The sequence below is a fragment of the Hippoglossus hippoglossus genome, chromosome 24, assembly GCF_009819705.1.
Source record: "Hippoglossus hippoglossus isolate fHipHip1 chromosome 24, fHipHip1.pri, whole genome shotgun sequence".
NCBI lineage: Eukaryota > Metazoa > Chordata > Actinopteri > Pleuronectiformes > Pleuronectidae > Hippoglossus > Hippoglossus hippoglossus.
This window is the reverse complement of record NC_047174.1, coordinates 17,299,487-17,314,442: the sequence shown is the minus strand read 5'-3', so window position 1 is coordinate 17,314,442 and position 14,956 is coordinate 17,299,487. Positions and strand designations below refer to the sequence as shown.

The 14,956-nt window shown below is 38.2% G+C and overlaps 2 protein-coding genes across 4 annotated transcripts in view; both read right to left on the bottom strand.

The window, feature by feature from the left end:
* Positions 1-14,956, bottom strand: part of mep1a.1 (meprin A, alpha (PABA peptide hydrolase), tandem duplicate 1) — a 30,600-nt gene that overhangs the window by 6,361 nt on the left and 9,283 nt on the right. For 2 of the 3 annotated variants that reach the window (XM_034579346.1, XM_034579345.1), the window contains 2 exons: positions 14,731-14,904; positions 14,225-14,596 (listed from right to left, as the gene is read on the bottom strand). In XM_034579346.1, coding sequence (XP_034435237.1) covers positions 14,547-14,596; positions 14,731-14,904 — 224 coding nt within the window. In that variant the 3' untranslated portion in view covers positions 14,225-14,546. Of the gene's footprint in view, positions 1-12,561; positions 12,567-14,224; positions 14,597-14,730; positions 14,905-14,956 lie in introns of those variants that run through there. The other variant, XR_004613217.1, reaches the window with a different exon arrangement.
* On the bottom strand, positions 169-10,752 carry mep1a.2 (meprin A, alpha (PABA peptide hydrolase), tandem duplicate 2). The gene is made up of 14 exons (XM_034579344.1): positions 10,537-10,752; positions 10,414-10,438; positions 10,271-10,324; positions 10,132-10,169; positions 9,974-10,049; positions 9,769-9,886; positions 9,425-9,600; positions 7,675-7,896; positions 6,952-7,098; positions 5,849-6,064; positions 5,292-5,738; positions 3,833-4,006; positions 3,340-3,544; positions 169-440 (listed from the first exon to the last, which is right to left on the bottom strand). Exons 1-14 carry the CDS (start codon positions 10,597-10,599, stop codon positions 290-292), a joined length of 2,112 nt encoding a protein of 703 aa, XP_034435235.1. The 5' UTR covers positions 10,600-10,752; the 3' UTR covers positions 169-289.

The window sequence follows — 14,956 nt, the reverse complement described above, 5'->3', positions numbered from 1 at the left end:
TCCAGTCTTGCGTTATTCACAACAGAAATAATGTAGCAGAAAACACCTGATTACTTTTATCATACAAATAAACCACACTCAGGACATAGAAGTGCTGATGCAGGGTCTATATTTGGAACGCCTTAATATCTGTCTAAATAAAAATTAAAAAAAATTATTTTAAATATGGGGACGTATCAAAGAAAGGCCCAAGATAAATTTGCATATTTCCCCACAATATTGACTTTACATTTAGTGTGATTTCACTGCTGAATGATTCAGTGGACGAGTTCGTCCTCCACAGAGTGTTTCACTGAACTCTCCTGATGACGGTGACGATGGCTATTGTCAGAACTACCGTCCCGGCTGCACCACCAATCAGAGCTCCCAGAATGCCGCTGTGTGTGTTCACTTCCTCACATCTTTTTCCGGTGTAGTAGGTGGCCTGGGTTGTTGCACACCTGAAAAGCAGCAGTCACATACATCTGTTAAAATCATTAAAAAAAATATGTACAACAAAAATTGCTAAGGACTGCAGGTTTCACATGAATGCACGTCCCAAGCTTGTATTTGCTTTAGTCCACATGCACTAAGCTGTGTCACCAGGCTAGCAAGAGTAGGTTGATTGATTTTTATTATTGAGTTTTATGGGACAGTTCGACAATTAAAAACATGCTCACTTGATTTATTTTATAGGTTAGATCATGTCAAGAATAATCGAAATCTCACCGCTGAAATATGAGCTAAGAGCATAAAGTAACATGTATAATTATTTCTCTGGTTTGCTTATATAACCTCTATAATGTTTAAAGTAACATGTGTTTAACACAGTAACGTATCATGTTAGAGATGAAAAAGTTGGAAATGTAATCAGAATCTTTTATAGTTTTTGGGTTGATGTTGGATATTTTTCAATAACGTTTAAAATACCTTTTTTCCCCTTTTCGTAAGTGTTTCTTTTCTTAAGAGTAAAGGTTTTAAGTTGAACATTCTTTGACTGTGTTGAAAGCATTATGCATGTTGAAGAAGTAATGGGTTTGTGTTCAACCATGAAGTGCAGGATGAGAAGCTAGATGGAAGATAACATGCTGTACAAAGCTGGTGCAGCCACACAGAAATGTGACACGATACTTAATATATATGATAGAAAATGCTAGAAGTTGCTAGATTTATACCATGTAAGTTCATGCCCAAGACTGGCCATTTCTATTGGTAGTGTTTCATTGCATAATGATGAGTTTGTAAGCTTTAGAGTTCAAGAGAATATAAAAAGACGTGAGAAGGGTGTTGGTCGGTTCTTCTACGGCTCCTTTCCACACAACGGGACAAAGACCCCTCCTCAGCCTAGAATCAAAAGAACGGGAAATACGGACACTTCTCTACTTAGAGAAAGTTTCCACAGAAGAAATATTCAACTTGGAAAATATGCACTGAGGAGAATATGAGTTTAGAATTTTTAACAGAATTCAAGTTTCTGGTAGGAAACGAGTGTCGGGTAAAGCGGTGCTGGCATTCATTCCTTCTCACTAAATTTATATTAGTTCTCTGAAAGCTGCAGTATATATATATATAATCACATTCACTCTTTTTATGAATTTGTATGTTTTACTTCTTGTGTGAATCTTTACTTTTTACTCTCTTATTACACTTTTTATAATTTTTTTTCTCATTTTAATATTTTTTTATGAGTTGTTACTTATTACTCTATTATTACTCTTAATTTTTACACTTTTTATTATTTTTACTTATTACTCTTTTCATTAAAAATGTACTTTTGTAAATTACATGTAATAAATAAGAAATTCAGATTTAATTAAGAAGTTGTGGACATTAGATTTATGCTTTCAGAGTGACAGTAAATTGGGAACTTGTATGTTTTAGAACAACTTACTGATTCTTAAATGTTACTCTAGTCAAATATTACAACAGATTCTTGGGGCTTACAAAGCCACTAAATACTTTCCAAGCACCTACCAAGTGCACTGATCATGAGAGGAGAGCTGCCGTGAACGGGCGTGGCTGGAAATATTATTTTACTCATAGGGCCCCTCAGTATAATACTATTCCAGTGGAAGTATGGTAGACGTTAGGATGAAGGCAGTTAGAAGCCAGGCGTGTCTCCTGGCATCAGCTTAAATAAGTAACAGTGAAACTCTAATAGGGTAAATTCCTAGAGGGAAGATTCTGCTGATGTAGGACAATTTCAGCCTGTCAGATCTTTTCTTGGGTGCCGTGGTAAAGAGGTTGTCTATCTACCTAGAAAGGACTAAGGTTATTGACACCTCAGTGCAAAAAACTGGAATACCAGCTTGTTTTGAATGCTTGGAATTTGATCTGGCATCAAAAGCTGTTTCACTTGATTCCAGTCGTAGTTTTAAGATTCTTATCCAACCACCTCCCGGCTCCTGCTCTGCATTAGCATCTCTCTCTTTGTTAAATGTCAAGAAACAAAATCATGAAGAATACGGCCCTTTTCACCAAAAGCTCTCATGACAACTCCGTCTGTGTCTTCAACGTGTATGGCACCACCTTTTACTCCTGAGATGTTTGTATTTGTTTTGTATTTTTCACATTTCCATTTGTCGTGTGTTCGACAAATGGAAATGTGAAAAATCCCCTCATTAAAAGAGTTTTAATGAGGGGGCTGACCGGAGAAAGTCCAGAGGCAAACAACCACTCACTTTATTGTGAGCTTAGCTAATTGATTCCCAGGTTTATATATACGTTTTTTCTCAAAAATGGGCACAGGAGCACCAGCCTGATGTCAGTGATGACTATCATTAGTGTAATGGAACATTTTACCATTATACCACACTATATATTATCTCTGCTTGAAGAAGCCTTCAGCCTGTGTCTGGGTTTTATCTCCTGAGATTTTACTATTCACAGTTCACACACATAGTTCACATAGATACACACACACACAACACACATAGTTCACATACAAACACACACACAAACACACACACACACACACACACACACACACACACACACACACACACACATAGTTCAACTCTTCACACACACACATCTCTTCACTGCATCTGCATAAAAAGCACACGCCTGCAACTGTTTCTTGGTCATTCCCTCTGCAGAATGCTCTTCGCATGCTGTATGATTGTCTGACCTTCCTTGCAAGGAATAAAATATATTTAAAAGACTATGATTCTCTAGTCTCTTTATTTCAGAAGTCTCTCACCAGGTCAAATTTCCATCACATTAGTCTGGGCCTAGTTATTGTTATTATATTTATGTACATTTAAACCTGCAAGTGATCACCAGCTAAACTGTCCACGTTTTTCTCAAAAATAGTCACACCTTCATAAATATCAACCCCTGAAGCAAAGAAACACACACCTGCATGAGGCTTTTCCTTCACTCTCCACACACACGCCTCCATTAAAACACGGGTTGGGATGACAGGGGTTGGCTGCACGTGCCTCTCTGTGCTTTGGAGCCTGCGCTCTCACTTCCACGTCACCGATTGGCTTCTCATCTGTAATGTTAGTTGCTGGTGCAGCCGGTTTGACAGGCACCTCAGACTTGATCAGGTAGGTCAAATCTATCAAAACAACAGGTTAATAATGATGCTCAATAACAAAAAACATATACAAACTGTATGGCAAGATTTCAATTGGTAATTAAAAAATAGATTTCTGAGTTATGTGAATTGTACCATTATTTACTATCTGTGGGGAAAAAATGAAATTTCCCATCTACCTTGACAGACTGTGTATCACATAAATATCTCTCTCACTCTCTCTCTCTCTCTCTCTCTCTATATATATATATATATATATATATATATATATATATATATATATAAAGAGCTGATATTTTACATTCTCACCATTGAAATCAGCAGTAATGATGAGGTCATTGTTCTTGAGGAAGCTCCTTCTGTGCAGATGATTGTGAGACATGAACGTGCTCCAGCCAAAGTCTGGACCGCGGTTGCACCTGCAGCTGGCATCCCACTCGGCCCCTGAAGCATTGGTTGGCTTGTTCCAGCGAGCATCGGAGTCTCAGAAGAAAGAAGGCGAGAAAAAAAGGTTCATCAATCATTCTTCGTTCACCTCAACATCATATTGGATCTCGCAAGGAAACTGCACTTCTTTTCAATTTACATATTTGTTGTTGAAACTAGATGTCAGGGTGAGCGAGAATTCAAGAGATGAATTGTTCACACTGAGCAGTAACTTAAATTTTTATATTAACGATGGATCACGTGACTTTGTGTATATTAAAGAGGTTATTCATAGTGACAAATTCATTCAATATATATTTTATAAAGCAATATTTTTGTGCTATGTTTACAGATAATTTTATTTAATTAAGGAATTATATTTTCATATGAAAAAACACAACACAAACTACTGTAGGGTTCGCAAAGCATTTTAAAGTAACTAAAACTGATTTTGATGGCACTTGTGAGCAGTACAGCAAGGTATCATATAATATAATATAATATAATATAATATAATATAATATAATATAATGTAATATAATATAATATAATATAATAAACATTGACATGTAGTCACCTTATCCATGTAGGTCCCTTGTCGATGGCCTGTACTTCAATATGGGTTGCAGACATATTCAAGTAGGAGTTGTCTTATTAAACATATCTTACTATTGTTTGACATTGAGCATACAAGCAACATTTGCGTTGATTTGTAGTTATGTTTCTTAGAGTCCAATATTCAGTGTCCCTTGTCTTTGCTCTCCAGCTGAATCTGCATCAACTACGTTAGGTTGACTAGAGATTTGTCATTTGACAGATGCAGATGGAGCTGAACTAAATATTAAGAGGGGAAAGTCCCTGCTGTTTGTGTCCACAGGTGAGGACCAGTGATAAAGTACAAGTACAATCTTGATAATACGACCTGCTTATTTTGATTTGCTCTGAAACCTAAGAACTGAAGGAGCCTTTTTGGATGATAAGTGAATTGTCTTCAAGAAACACAAGCAAGTCCAGTTGCCTACATACACTTGTACAACTACAGTACTTTAACTATTATTATTATTATTTTTATTATTATTATTATTATTATTATTATTATTATTATTATTAGTGTTGTTATTATTAGTTTATGTAAAATCACATGTGGGCAGAACAGGTCATTTCAAAGGCAAAACATTTGACAGTTTCTGAAAAGAAATGTTGTCATTTTCAAATGTTGGGAATTCAACGAACTGAATTCCATTCGCTTCCATTGTTTTGGGATGAAGCAGAAAAAAAATGAGCCGAAACTATCACTGCTTGTGAACTTTCCGTGTCTCCGCTGCCTGTGATGTCGGCCTACCTGTGGTGAAGCTTCTTGTTGAAGACATCCTCAGTTTGACATCAGGATCCTGATCCATGGCAACGATGGTCGCCTGCCTGTTTGCCGCTGGCCACTGCATCACCCCATCATTTTCTCCGCTGCAGAGGTGCAAGGTCATGCCAACGTAGTCTGGATAAGCAGGGTCTCTTCCATTTGGATAAACACTGACGCCGAATGAGTAGCCCTCTGAGTTGTAGAAACAAGTGCTTTTGACAACGCTGCCAGGAGAAGTGGTGGTGAGGAGCCCGGTGAAATTCTGAATCTGCCAGACGGCATTGGGGCAAGTGGTCTCTGTGAGAGTGATGTCATCAATTAAGATGGCGCCTGATGAATTGGATGAACCTCTGATGCCTTGGAAGAAATAACGGAACTTCTCTGTCACCTTGAGGGTCACATGGGCTACTTTCCAAGCATCATTTCCATCACCTGAGAGACAAAAAGCACAAAAACAAACTTGTGCAATAAACCCAACCACAACACAGAAAAGCAAGAACCCTTAAACGTGTTTGGAAGTGTGCAAATGGATGAAAAAATACCAGTGATGGTGTGGATTTTCCTGACACTGTGCACAGTCCCTGTCCCATCATCAGTCCTGATCCATATCACCAGTATGTCCCCAGCCCGTCCGCTCATCTTGTAGAAGAACTGCAGGCACTGTTCGTTTCTTTTGGGGTAGAGGATACGGGACTCGAGCAAGGCACTGTTGCCAATCACACCTGAAGCTGTGTCAAACTTCATGAAGTAGCCAGAATCTAAAAGAAAGAAGTGGTTATCAGTACATGTTTTGTTAATGAGCCTTAAATGTCATATAAATGCTTCAAGTTAGGGACAGTGGATGAAGATTAGTCTAATATAATATAATTGTAAGTTATCTTATGAAGACATATTTTACATTATTATAATACAACTTTCATTTACTAGTTTTCCATTCATACAGTTTATCAATGATAGTTATTCTGAACTATAGTTGGATGTTTTTTCTGATTTAAAATGGGCTGAAGTTTCTTTAACTGGTACAAATGACTGTTTAGTTTAGTTTAATTAGTTTAGTTTGATTTATTTTATTTTAGTTATGTCTGTTTAACATCAGTTGTGCCAGAGAATTGGCTACGGAGCCTTTCACACATGCACAACACAGCGGGAGGTTTTCTGCACAGACACGTTCACAACAGCAACAAATCCTCTGCATTATTCAGGCGAGCGGGGGAGCAGTCAGAGGCAGAAAGTGACGTATTACCTCCACTGTGGAGATCACGTGATTTACAGCGTCAGCTCTTATCACCACAAACTCTCTTGACATCATCAGTGTCTTCTACGTTTATGACATCGCTTTTTCAACGGGAGATATTTGTTTTCTTTTTGCCCTTTTTTCATTTTTGTCTGTCGTCTGGACAGGGATCCCCTGCTGTGCCCTCACATCGCATGGCTCACTGGGGAACTTAAATTAAATGTTTTCAGTTTTAACATATGGGCTTTTCAGAATATAGGCGCCTGTACATATAAGAAAATGTATGTTTGCTATTCATATGTGTGGGACACTTTCGGGCACAGTTTGTCACAGTTTATTTCATTACATTATGTCTATTCAGCTTCATGTCTGATATGACTTTGTTTAGGAGACAGTAAATATGCTTAGCACCTCTGCAGCGCCCTGCCAGGGTGTGATCAGAGTCGGCTGGACTGCTCAGCGTCTGCACCCAGTCTGCGTTCTCGTCCTCATTCTGGATCATTCCACAGATGTTGATGAGCTCAAACGAGCACTGGTCCAGGAGTGTGTGTGTGTTGGCTGCAACAGAAAGATTATCAACAGTCAACCTACGCTGGTTAAGCATTTTGTGCATGTGGATCTAGCTGTAAATTAAAACAACAGTATCCCAGTAACTTATTATTCAATATAAAAAGTGGAGTGATGTGGCTACATTGGCTATAATGATCAGCAATGTACATATACTAGATGTACTTTATTGATAATATAGTTTGGAATTGTTTTTTTACAGTATTTTATTAGTGCGATTTTGACACATCATACATTCAATATAAATACAACTAATCAGGTGACCAGTGCTCTGGAGCAGTCATTGGGGGGCGGGGCAGTGCAGTGTGACATAGACATTCACAAGAGTTGCAGGTGCTGATCTCCTTTTCATATTTTACATTTCATCGATCATTAATCCAAAAATATTGATTGGTGCAAAATAAGAATGTAAATGTAAATTAGTTCCAGCAGCACCAATACAAACCAGGAAGCCACAGAGCTAAAGTGTTTCCATGGTCACCGGGTAAATATCCTGTGACTTTAATTTTTAAGCAATGATGCAAATATTTTAAAACACACTTGAACCAGCAGTGAGGAGACACTCACCACAGTCGTACATGCGGTTGAGCCTGGTGATGTCAACAGCACTGAAGTCCAGCCGCTGGCCAATGACGTCGTTAAAGTACGGTATGGTGGTGGTGATGGTGGGTACGCTCTCGTTCTTGTTGAAAGACAGTGGCCTGTAGTGCATGACGGACTCGTAATCGTATGGCGTGTTCAGATCTGTGATGAAGTCATCCTCATACTTTTTGAAATTGTGCTCCATCCCTGTTAGGGGAGAGTAACCTTGTCACTGACACCCTCAAAGTTAAACATACATGATTTTAACATTAATAAAGCAGCCAACAACTATATTCTATGGAGTAATGGCATCCTGAGCAGAGAGACAAAGTCACTCCCTAGGTGTAAGTTTTGAAGTCTCTGAGTCTGTTCTCACATTCTCTGCACTAACATAAACATGGGCTGTGTCAGAAATCACTCAATAATCACTAAAAGGTCCATTATAGAGTTTTGTATGTATATATTGTTTTTTTGTGAATAATTGTATACCCTATATGGTGCACTCATTGTATCCCATAGTGCATGGTCTGTAATGCACAACCAATGGTCAGTAACCGAGCAATGTACACCATCATGTGTTGTGCTCAAGAGGAGAGAGGGCTGCATGTCTCAGCCTTCTCTCTCTGGGGATTCTACTTATTCTTATCAAAAATATCTTAGACATCATGAAGATAAAGATAGACTTTAGCAAACCGATTTTAAAACTGTCTGTTTTACTATATTTCTCTAATATTTTCGATACCACAGTTTTTTTTATGACCAGCACAAGACAAATCTGAGAATTGTGGTGGTAAAATATGTAATAAGAGCAGAGCAGTGCACCACAGCACGAAGTAGGGCACACAAGTTTATTTATCAATTTAAACATGGTAATTCAATGTGCTTTCCCCCTAATATTATTAATATTACGTGTAAAATAAACATTTCAATTTTATTGCGGAATTTTCCCACTGGCCTACATCGTTGTTGTTGAACGTCATGATCCTGTGACAATGACATAATTAAAGGCGCAGAGAAAATGTACAGTTGTGTCTAAAAGTATTCATTTTTTCTTTTGCCGATGAGCTCACTATATAGTACTCAAAGAAATCTCTATATTGTGAAGTAGGGGTCGTGAATGAGTGGGTGATATCGGACATAGCCATGGTCGCACATAGTTAGTGCATGTGTTTGTGCATGCCTGTGAGTCCCTCTTTGTGTAACCCTTGGCCCTACCCACATTTATAATGCAAGATGGCTACAGGCCTATTGCACTGATTTCACTGGACTCTGGAACACCCATAGACTGAATAGAAAACAAAGTGAGGGAGGAGGTGTGGCTGATGAAGCAGTTGGTTTGGTCTGAGAAGCTTGTGCTAGTGCGACATCTAATAGTAGTGAATGTTGTCTATGTAACCATTAACTGATAACATACCTGTCTGACTCGGACACTTCTTCAATGTCAGCAAATGTAGATGAATACATTTTTCTCAAAGATGGTTTCCTGTTATTTCAGGTCGCTCTTATCACTCGCGATTTTGTTCAAGTGTTCGTGTTTCCAGTAAGATTGGTTTTAATTAGTTAGCTGATGCTATAATCATGATTGACGCATGATTCAAATGAAATAAAAAAAGATTGAGTTTAGATTTAGAGTTTGCTTTTTTTGTCGGATGGGTGAGGATTCTGCTGGGTGTACCCGAGTATCTCTCAAACTGTGTCCCTGAATGAAACACAGATGAAGTAGTTTTTCACCCACCTTCTTCAATCTGGTCCCACCAGATCTTAACATAGTTGTCTCTGTCCGAGCGAGACTGTTCGTGATAAAATCCCAGAGCGTGGAGGAGCTCATGCTGCACAATGGCCTTAGTGTCACATCTGGCCCCGATGGACACATTCTGTCCTTTTTTATCATCGCCAACGTAAGACCAGCATCTGGAATAATAGAAATGGAATTAATCAGCTGTCTTACTGTATCATGAGCTTTTAGTATTATTTTGTCACATCAGCAGTGTCTTATCTTTGGTTCTTAATTCCTCAAGTTTGATGACTTTACAGCATGGCCCATAAAGTTGTGCAACAAACCAGCACACTGCAGCTCACCCTGACAGCTTGGTGAAGGAGATGTAGCTGCTCTCTCCCGCGTATGGCTTGAAGTCCACACAAGATCTCAAGCGGTATTCCTCAAACGCCTGGAGGATCACACCTTTGGCATTCAGTTCTAAAGATATGGAAATGAATTTCCCAGTCAGCACATGTTTTATCTCTGCATCAGATTATATCTTGATAGAAATTATGCATAGTGTACCTAAAGAATCAGTTAAGATGTAAGGGATGGGAAACTTCCATCTTCTTGTTTCATCGAGGATTGCATTTCTGCTGGGCTGCACGACAAACGGGAGACTCTCAGGATGTGTACGTTTATGTTCTTGTCAAACATAATCTCCACACAGTGTGTATACTTACATTACCAGCGATGTCTCCCTCAAACAGGTGTTTTAACGCTAAAAATTGAACAAAACCACTGTCAGAGATCTGAGCTTCTGGATATATAAATATATAATTGAACAAAGTGCATTATCGCAGACAGGCTTTGAATATATACCTCTGTTGATGTCAGGTATGTCGTCCCTCAGTTCACCTGCATCTGCATTATCACCTGGAATTGACATGTTCTTTTGTTAAAGCTAAAGATAAACAAAGAGCTTCTTTATGTGTATTTGATCAATGAAGTAAATTAGAGCTAACCTGTAAATGTCGGAGCAGCTTGCACCTAGCGGTCAAAGAGAGATACATCTTGCTTTTAAACATCCACAGAGACAACTGTTCAATTTCTGTTTGTAGGTGCATTACAATTATAAAATTCTTTACCGTCAAAACCGCCAAGATACTGGTCAGCAAAGCAATCGTCCACAAATTGTCTCCAGAGGCCATGTCTATGTTTTCTGAAGAGCAGCGTGTCTCCTTGATGTCAACACATCCATGAAGACAGCAGCTGCAGAGGAACTTTGATCAGGATTATTGTGTTTAATGAGTAACAAGCGTTTCATACGTGTCCTTGTCGTCACTCGTGCGGCTGACCTGTTGACAGTTGCTCAGCAAGTGGCAGCACTAAACCACGTCCCTGAACACAGGCAGCGGGTTACACCACATGTTGATACGGACTGATTTTACAGCCAATTAAACAGGCGGTTATGCCATTTATGGTTTACTAAATTGCCCTTATGTTTCAGTTACTGCACTATCGACACTGTCGATCATGCAATCCTGTTGTCGTGTTTGGAGAACTCTGTAAGGATTAAAGGTGCAGCACTCAGGTGCTTTCAGACATACTTAACAGATAGAATTTTCTCTGTCCACCTGAGTGATTACTCCTCTGGGATGGCCCCACTTACATGTGGTGTGCCTCAAGAATCCGTTTTAGGCCCCATCCTATTCTTCTATTTATGCTGCCCCTAGCATAAATATTTGAAAAATATGATGTCTCTTTCCAGTGCTTTGCAGATGATATTCAAATATACTTGCCCCTGAACCTTAAAACTAAGAGTTCACTGCAGCCCCTGTTTGACTGCCTAAATGACATCACATCATGGATTAACCTAAACTTCCTCAAACTCAACGAACATAAGACTGAGGTTATTGTGTTTGGACACCCTGAACTGCTGGCATGTGGGCACCCTCTGCCCTTTAGCTGCTAATATTCACTCCTCTGTGAAGAGTCTTGGGATTCAATTTGACAGGGGATTCGACAAGCAAATTTCCTCTGTGGTCAGGTGTAGCTTCTTTCAACTGAGACTCAGCCAAGTTAAAGGCCTATCTCCCACAAAAGGATCTAGAGAGGGTGATCAATGCCTTTATAACCTCTCGTCTCGACTACTGCAATTCCCTGTATGTAGGCTTAGACCAGTTGTCTATGAAACGCCAGCAGCTCGTCCAAATCCTACTGCTCGCCTCCTGACTAGAAAGAAAAAGAGAAACCATATTGCACCTGTGTTGCGCTCCCTCCACTTACTTCCTGTTCATCACAGGATAGATTTTAAAAATGTACTGTTAACTTTTAAGTCTTTAAATGGACTGGCACCGCCTTACTTAGCTGAACTTCTCCTCGATTTACCTAAAACGAGGCTCATAACCAGAGGTGATCGTTCCTTTGCAGTAGCCGCCCCAAACTTGTGAAACAACTTACCACTCCACATTAGATCTGCCCCCTCTCTTGCACACTTCAAATTATTACTAAAAACACATCTGTTCTTTTTGGCATTCTCTTCGAGTTGAGAACTTTTTTATCCCAGCTGATTTTATTTTATTATTTTATATCTTATGTTGTATTTTGTTTTAGTTTAATTTTAATTCTTCTTCTTTCTATCTTATATTATTTTACTACTTGTATTCGGATGTATTGCGTGTTACTGTCTTCTTGTTGTACCTTATACTTGTGAAGCACTTTGGTCAACCATGTTGTTTTATATGTGCTATATAAATAAAATTGAAATTGACATTGACATTGACATATTAGATATCAGATGTCAACACAGCTGATATGACTGATATCAAAGGTATCACTTTATCAATGTATTATTGTACTTCCATAAAGTCCAGGGACTCACAGGCGACAGATTTTAAAAACTGTCTGGGTAGCTTTGTTTTGTCTGTTTGTGTGTTGTCGTAAATGGTGGCTCACTTGTTTTATTACTGTATTCATTCATTTTATATGAACAAATACTTTCAATTACTTCAAACTGTCACGTATAAATGTTGGACCCCTCAAAGACTGGTGTTGGAAATGAGCTTTGGCCGTATACTCTTGTATGTTGTGCATTGCTTCTGACAGTGTTTGTCTGTACTATCCCTCACAAATAAAAAAACTACTATTGGTCAAAGTAAAAAAATGTGCACGTCTACTTGTTACATTCTCACATGTAAATGCACATGCAGGCTTTCTGTTACAAATCTGTAATCTCAGAGTATTATCCCATCTTAAAGTGAGATAAAAAAATGTTTTACCTGACCTGAGAACAGCAGACAAACACACACAAACACACACAAACACACACACGTACACACAGAGTGCACAAGACCAATCCACCCAGCAGACATAACAAGACAAACAAAACGACACGTACATACAAAGAACATAGTCAAGGATCACAGGCAATAACATCATCCATTGGACGAGTAAATAGGAGTAAATTTGTCAAATTCATTTGTAAAAACCATTAATATGAATGGGGACAATACATTTGATTAATTCATTAATCAATATTTTGGAATTTTGGGTTTCCTGAATCAGATTCTAATCATATGTTCTTATGATGCTACCAATACAGTGTATAGATGGAACGGAAAAAAACCTTTGAAATGTATTTTCACTGCAGGCAAGTGTTTGGAATTTGGGATTTTTTAAATACTTAATATCCTTCACATGACAAAATATGAAAGAAAACACACACACAACATTTCTAACAATGGAACAACAACTGAACTCCCCACTTAACAAAACCTCTTCTCAAATCTGATACCACATAGTCCACAGTCGTTTCAGAAAACTGATAAATAGTTTCTATATTCAATTAACGTTTTATCATTACTACGTTCGCTAAGGACTTTATGTCTGTTTGTTTGTTGGTTGGTTTCGGTTTGTGTTAGCAAGATTACACAAAAACAACAGAATTGATTCCCATGAAACTTGGAAGGATGTGGTATGGGTCAAGCAGAAGCCCATCAAATCTTAGTGCGGATCTGCATGAGGGAGCAAATTCCAGGAATTGTTTTTTACTTTTTTCAATATTGTAAGATAGTGTTTTTCAACATTTTCAACATTTTCCCAAAAAATAATTCATGGATTTTGATTTTTTTTTAAATCGGGTATGATTAGGGGACTGGTGAGTGTGTGATATTTGGTGCAGTTTGATTGAACTTCACTTTGCTACTTTGAGATGGTTTACACCACTCGCTCAATCATATCACCGCACGTGCCCATAACATAACCTATTGTTTTTTCTGTATATATTGTTGTTTTATGTCCGATTTGTTGTTTTTATGTCCAAAGGCACCAACCACACCAAGGCAATTTCCTGTATGTGTAAATATACTTGGCAATAAAAAGAATTCTGATTCTGATTCTGATCACAAGTGGGTATACTGACTGTCTTCATTTTTGTTTACTGTGTAATTTTTTTGTGTCATTGTTCCTGTGTAATTCTATTCTATTCTTCTTACCTGTCATTATTCTCTATTTGGGCTGCTGTCCTACCAGATGGGGATCAATAAGAATGATCTTATTTTATGGGGTCTGTTGGACCTTAGTGGAGGTATGTGCCATTCTAGTTATTGTACCAGTGTTCTATTGTTGCTGCTGTGGAGGATGTTCTCTACTTCTGTGGAAAATGAATAGCAACATTAAATGGTTGCTCCTGATCACATAGACCTTTGTTGTTTTATATTTATATTTTCTTTCTTAAATGTAAATACAAGGTTAGTGATTCATGTGTGATTTCCAAAACTTTCATGGGCTTATTTTCATAAATAAGGCACAAATTAAAATAAACATACCACAGGGTTTCTCTTATAGCTTTTATTAAGACAACAGTTCAATATAGCAAGAATCTTGTTTAACATAATTATATAATGATGCACTTCAAAACCTGTTTTATATATGTGTTTGAACATTTCCATACAGATTATATACCAGATATGACCATTACATTCTGATATTGTGTCATAGCAGGAATCTTCCAATCATTTCCAGTCATTTCAAATACAAAAAAACACAATTATTGTATTTTCTCATTATCATAAGTACATACAAGTGATATAATGTTCACAGGTGAGATGAAAATATCTCACCTTCAGTTCATTGTGGTAAAACAGCATGTGTGCCTTTACTTCTTCGGCTCAATGGGAACTTCTGTTTTGATCAGTGATGTGATGTCTGTGGATAAAAACACTCGTCATTTCTGCTTCTTGATATGCTGAACATCACACATGGCAATGATTTTAGGATAGTTTTTAATATGCACAGTATGAGACATTTCCATACATGAATATTAAACACAGATCACAAACCGTCAAAGTTGATGAGGATGATGAGGTCATCGTTCTTGAGGTAACTACGCCGCCGGAGGTCAAAGTGCTTGATAAAGTTACTCCAGCCCCATGATCCACCTCTGAAGCAGCCACAGGAAGAGTCAGGATAGCCCACCTTGGATGGATTGTCCCAGAACAATTGTCCATCTGATGCTAAGAGACAGAAAAACACTGAATCACCTGCGTGATGTAGGGGCAGGAACTG

Bases quoted from the DNA above. Each gene is read 5' to 3' on its own strand.
- mep1a.2 (XM_034579344.1), bottom strand. From the start codon at position 10,599: ATGGCCTCTGGAGACAATTTGTGGACGATTGCTTTGCTGACCAGTATC. The intron at 10,050-10,131 runs GTAAGTATACAC...TTTGTCGTGCAG, and splicing joins AGGGAGACATCGCTGGTAAT to CCCAGCAGAAATGCAATCCT. The intron at 3,545-3,832 runs GTGAGAATGTAA...TTGTTTTGATAG, and splicing joins CATTACTGCTGATTTCAATG to ATTTGACCTACCTGATCAAG.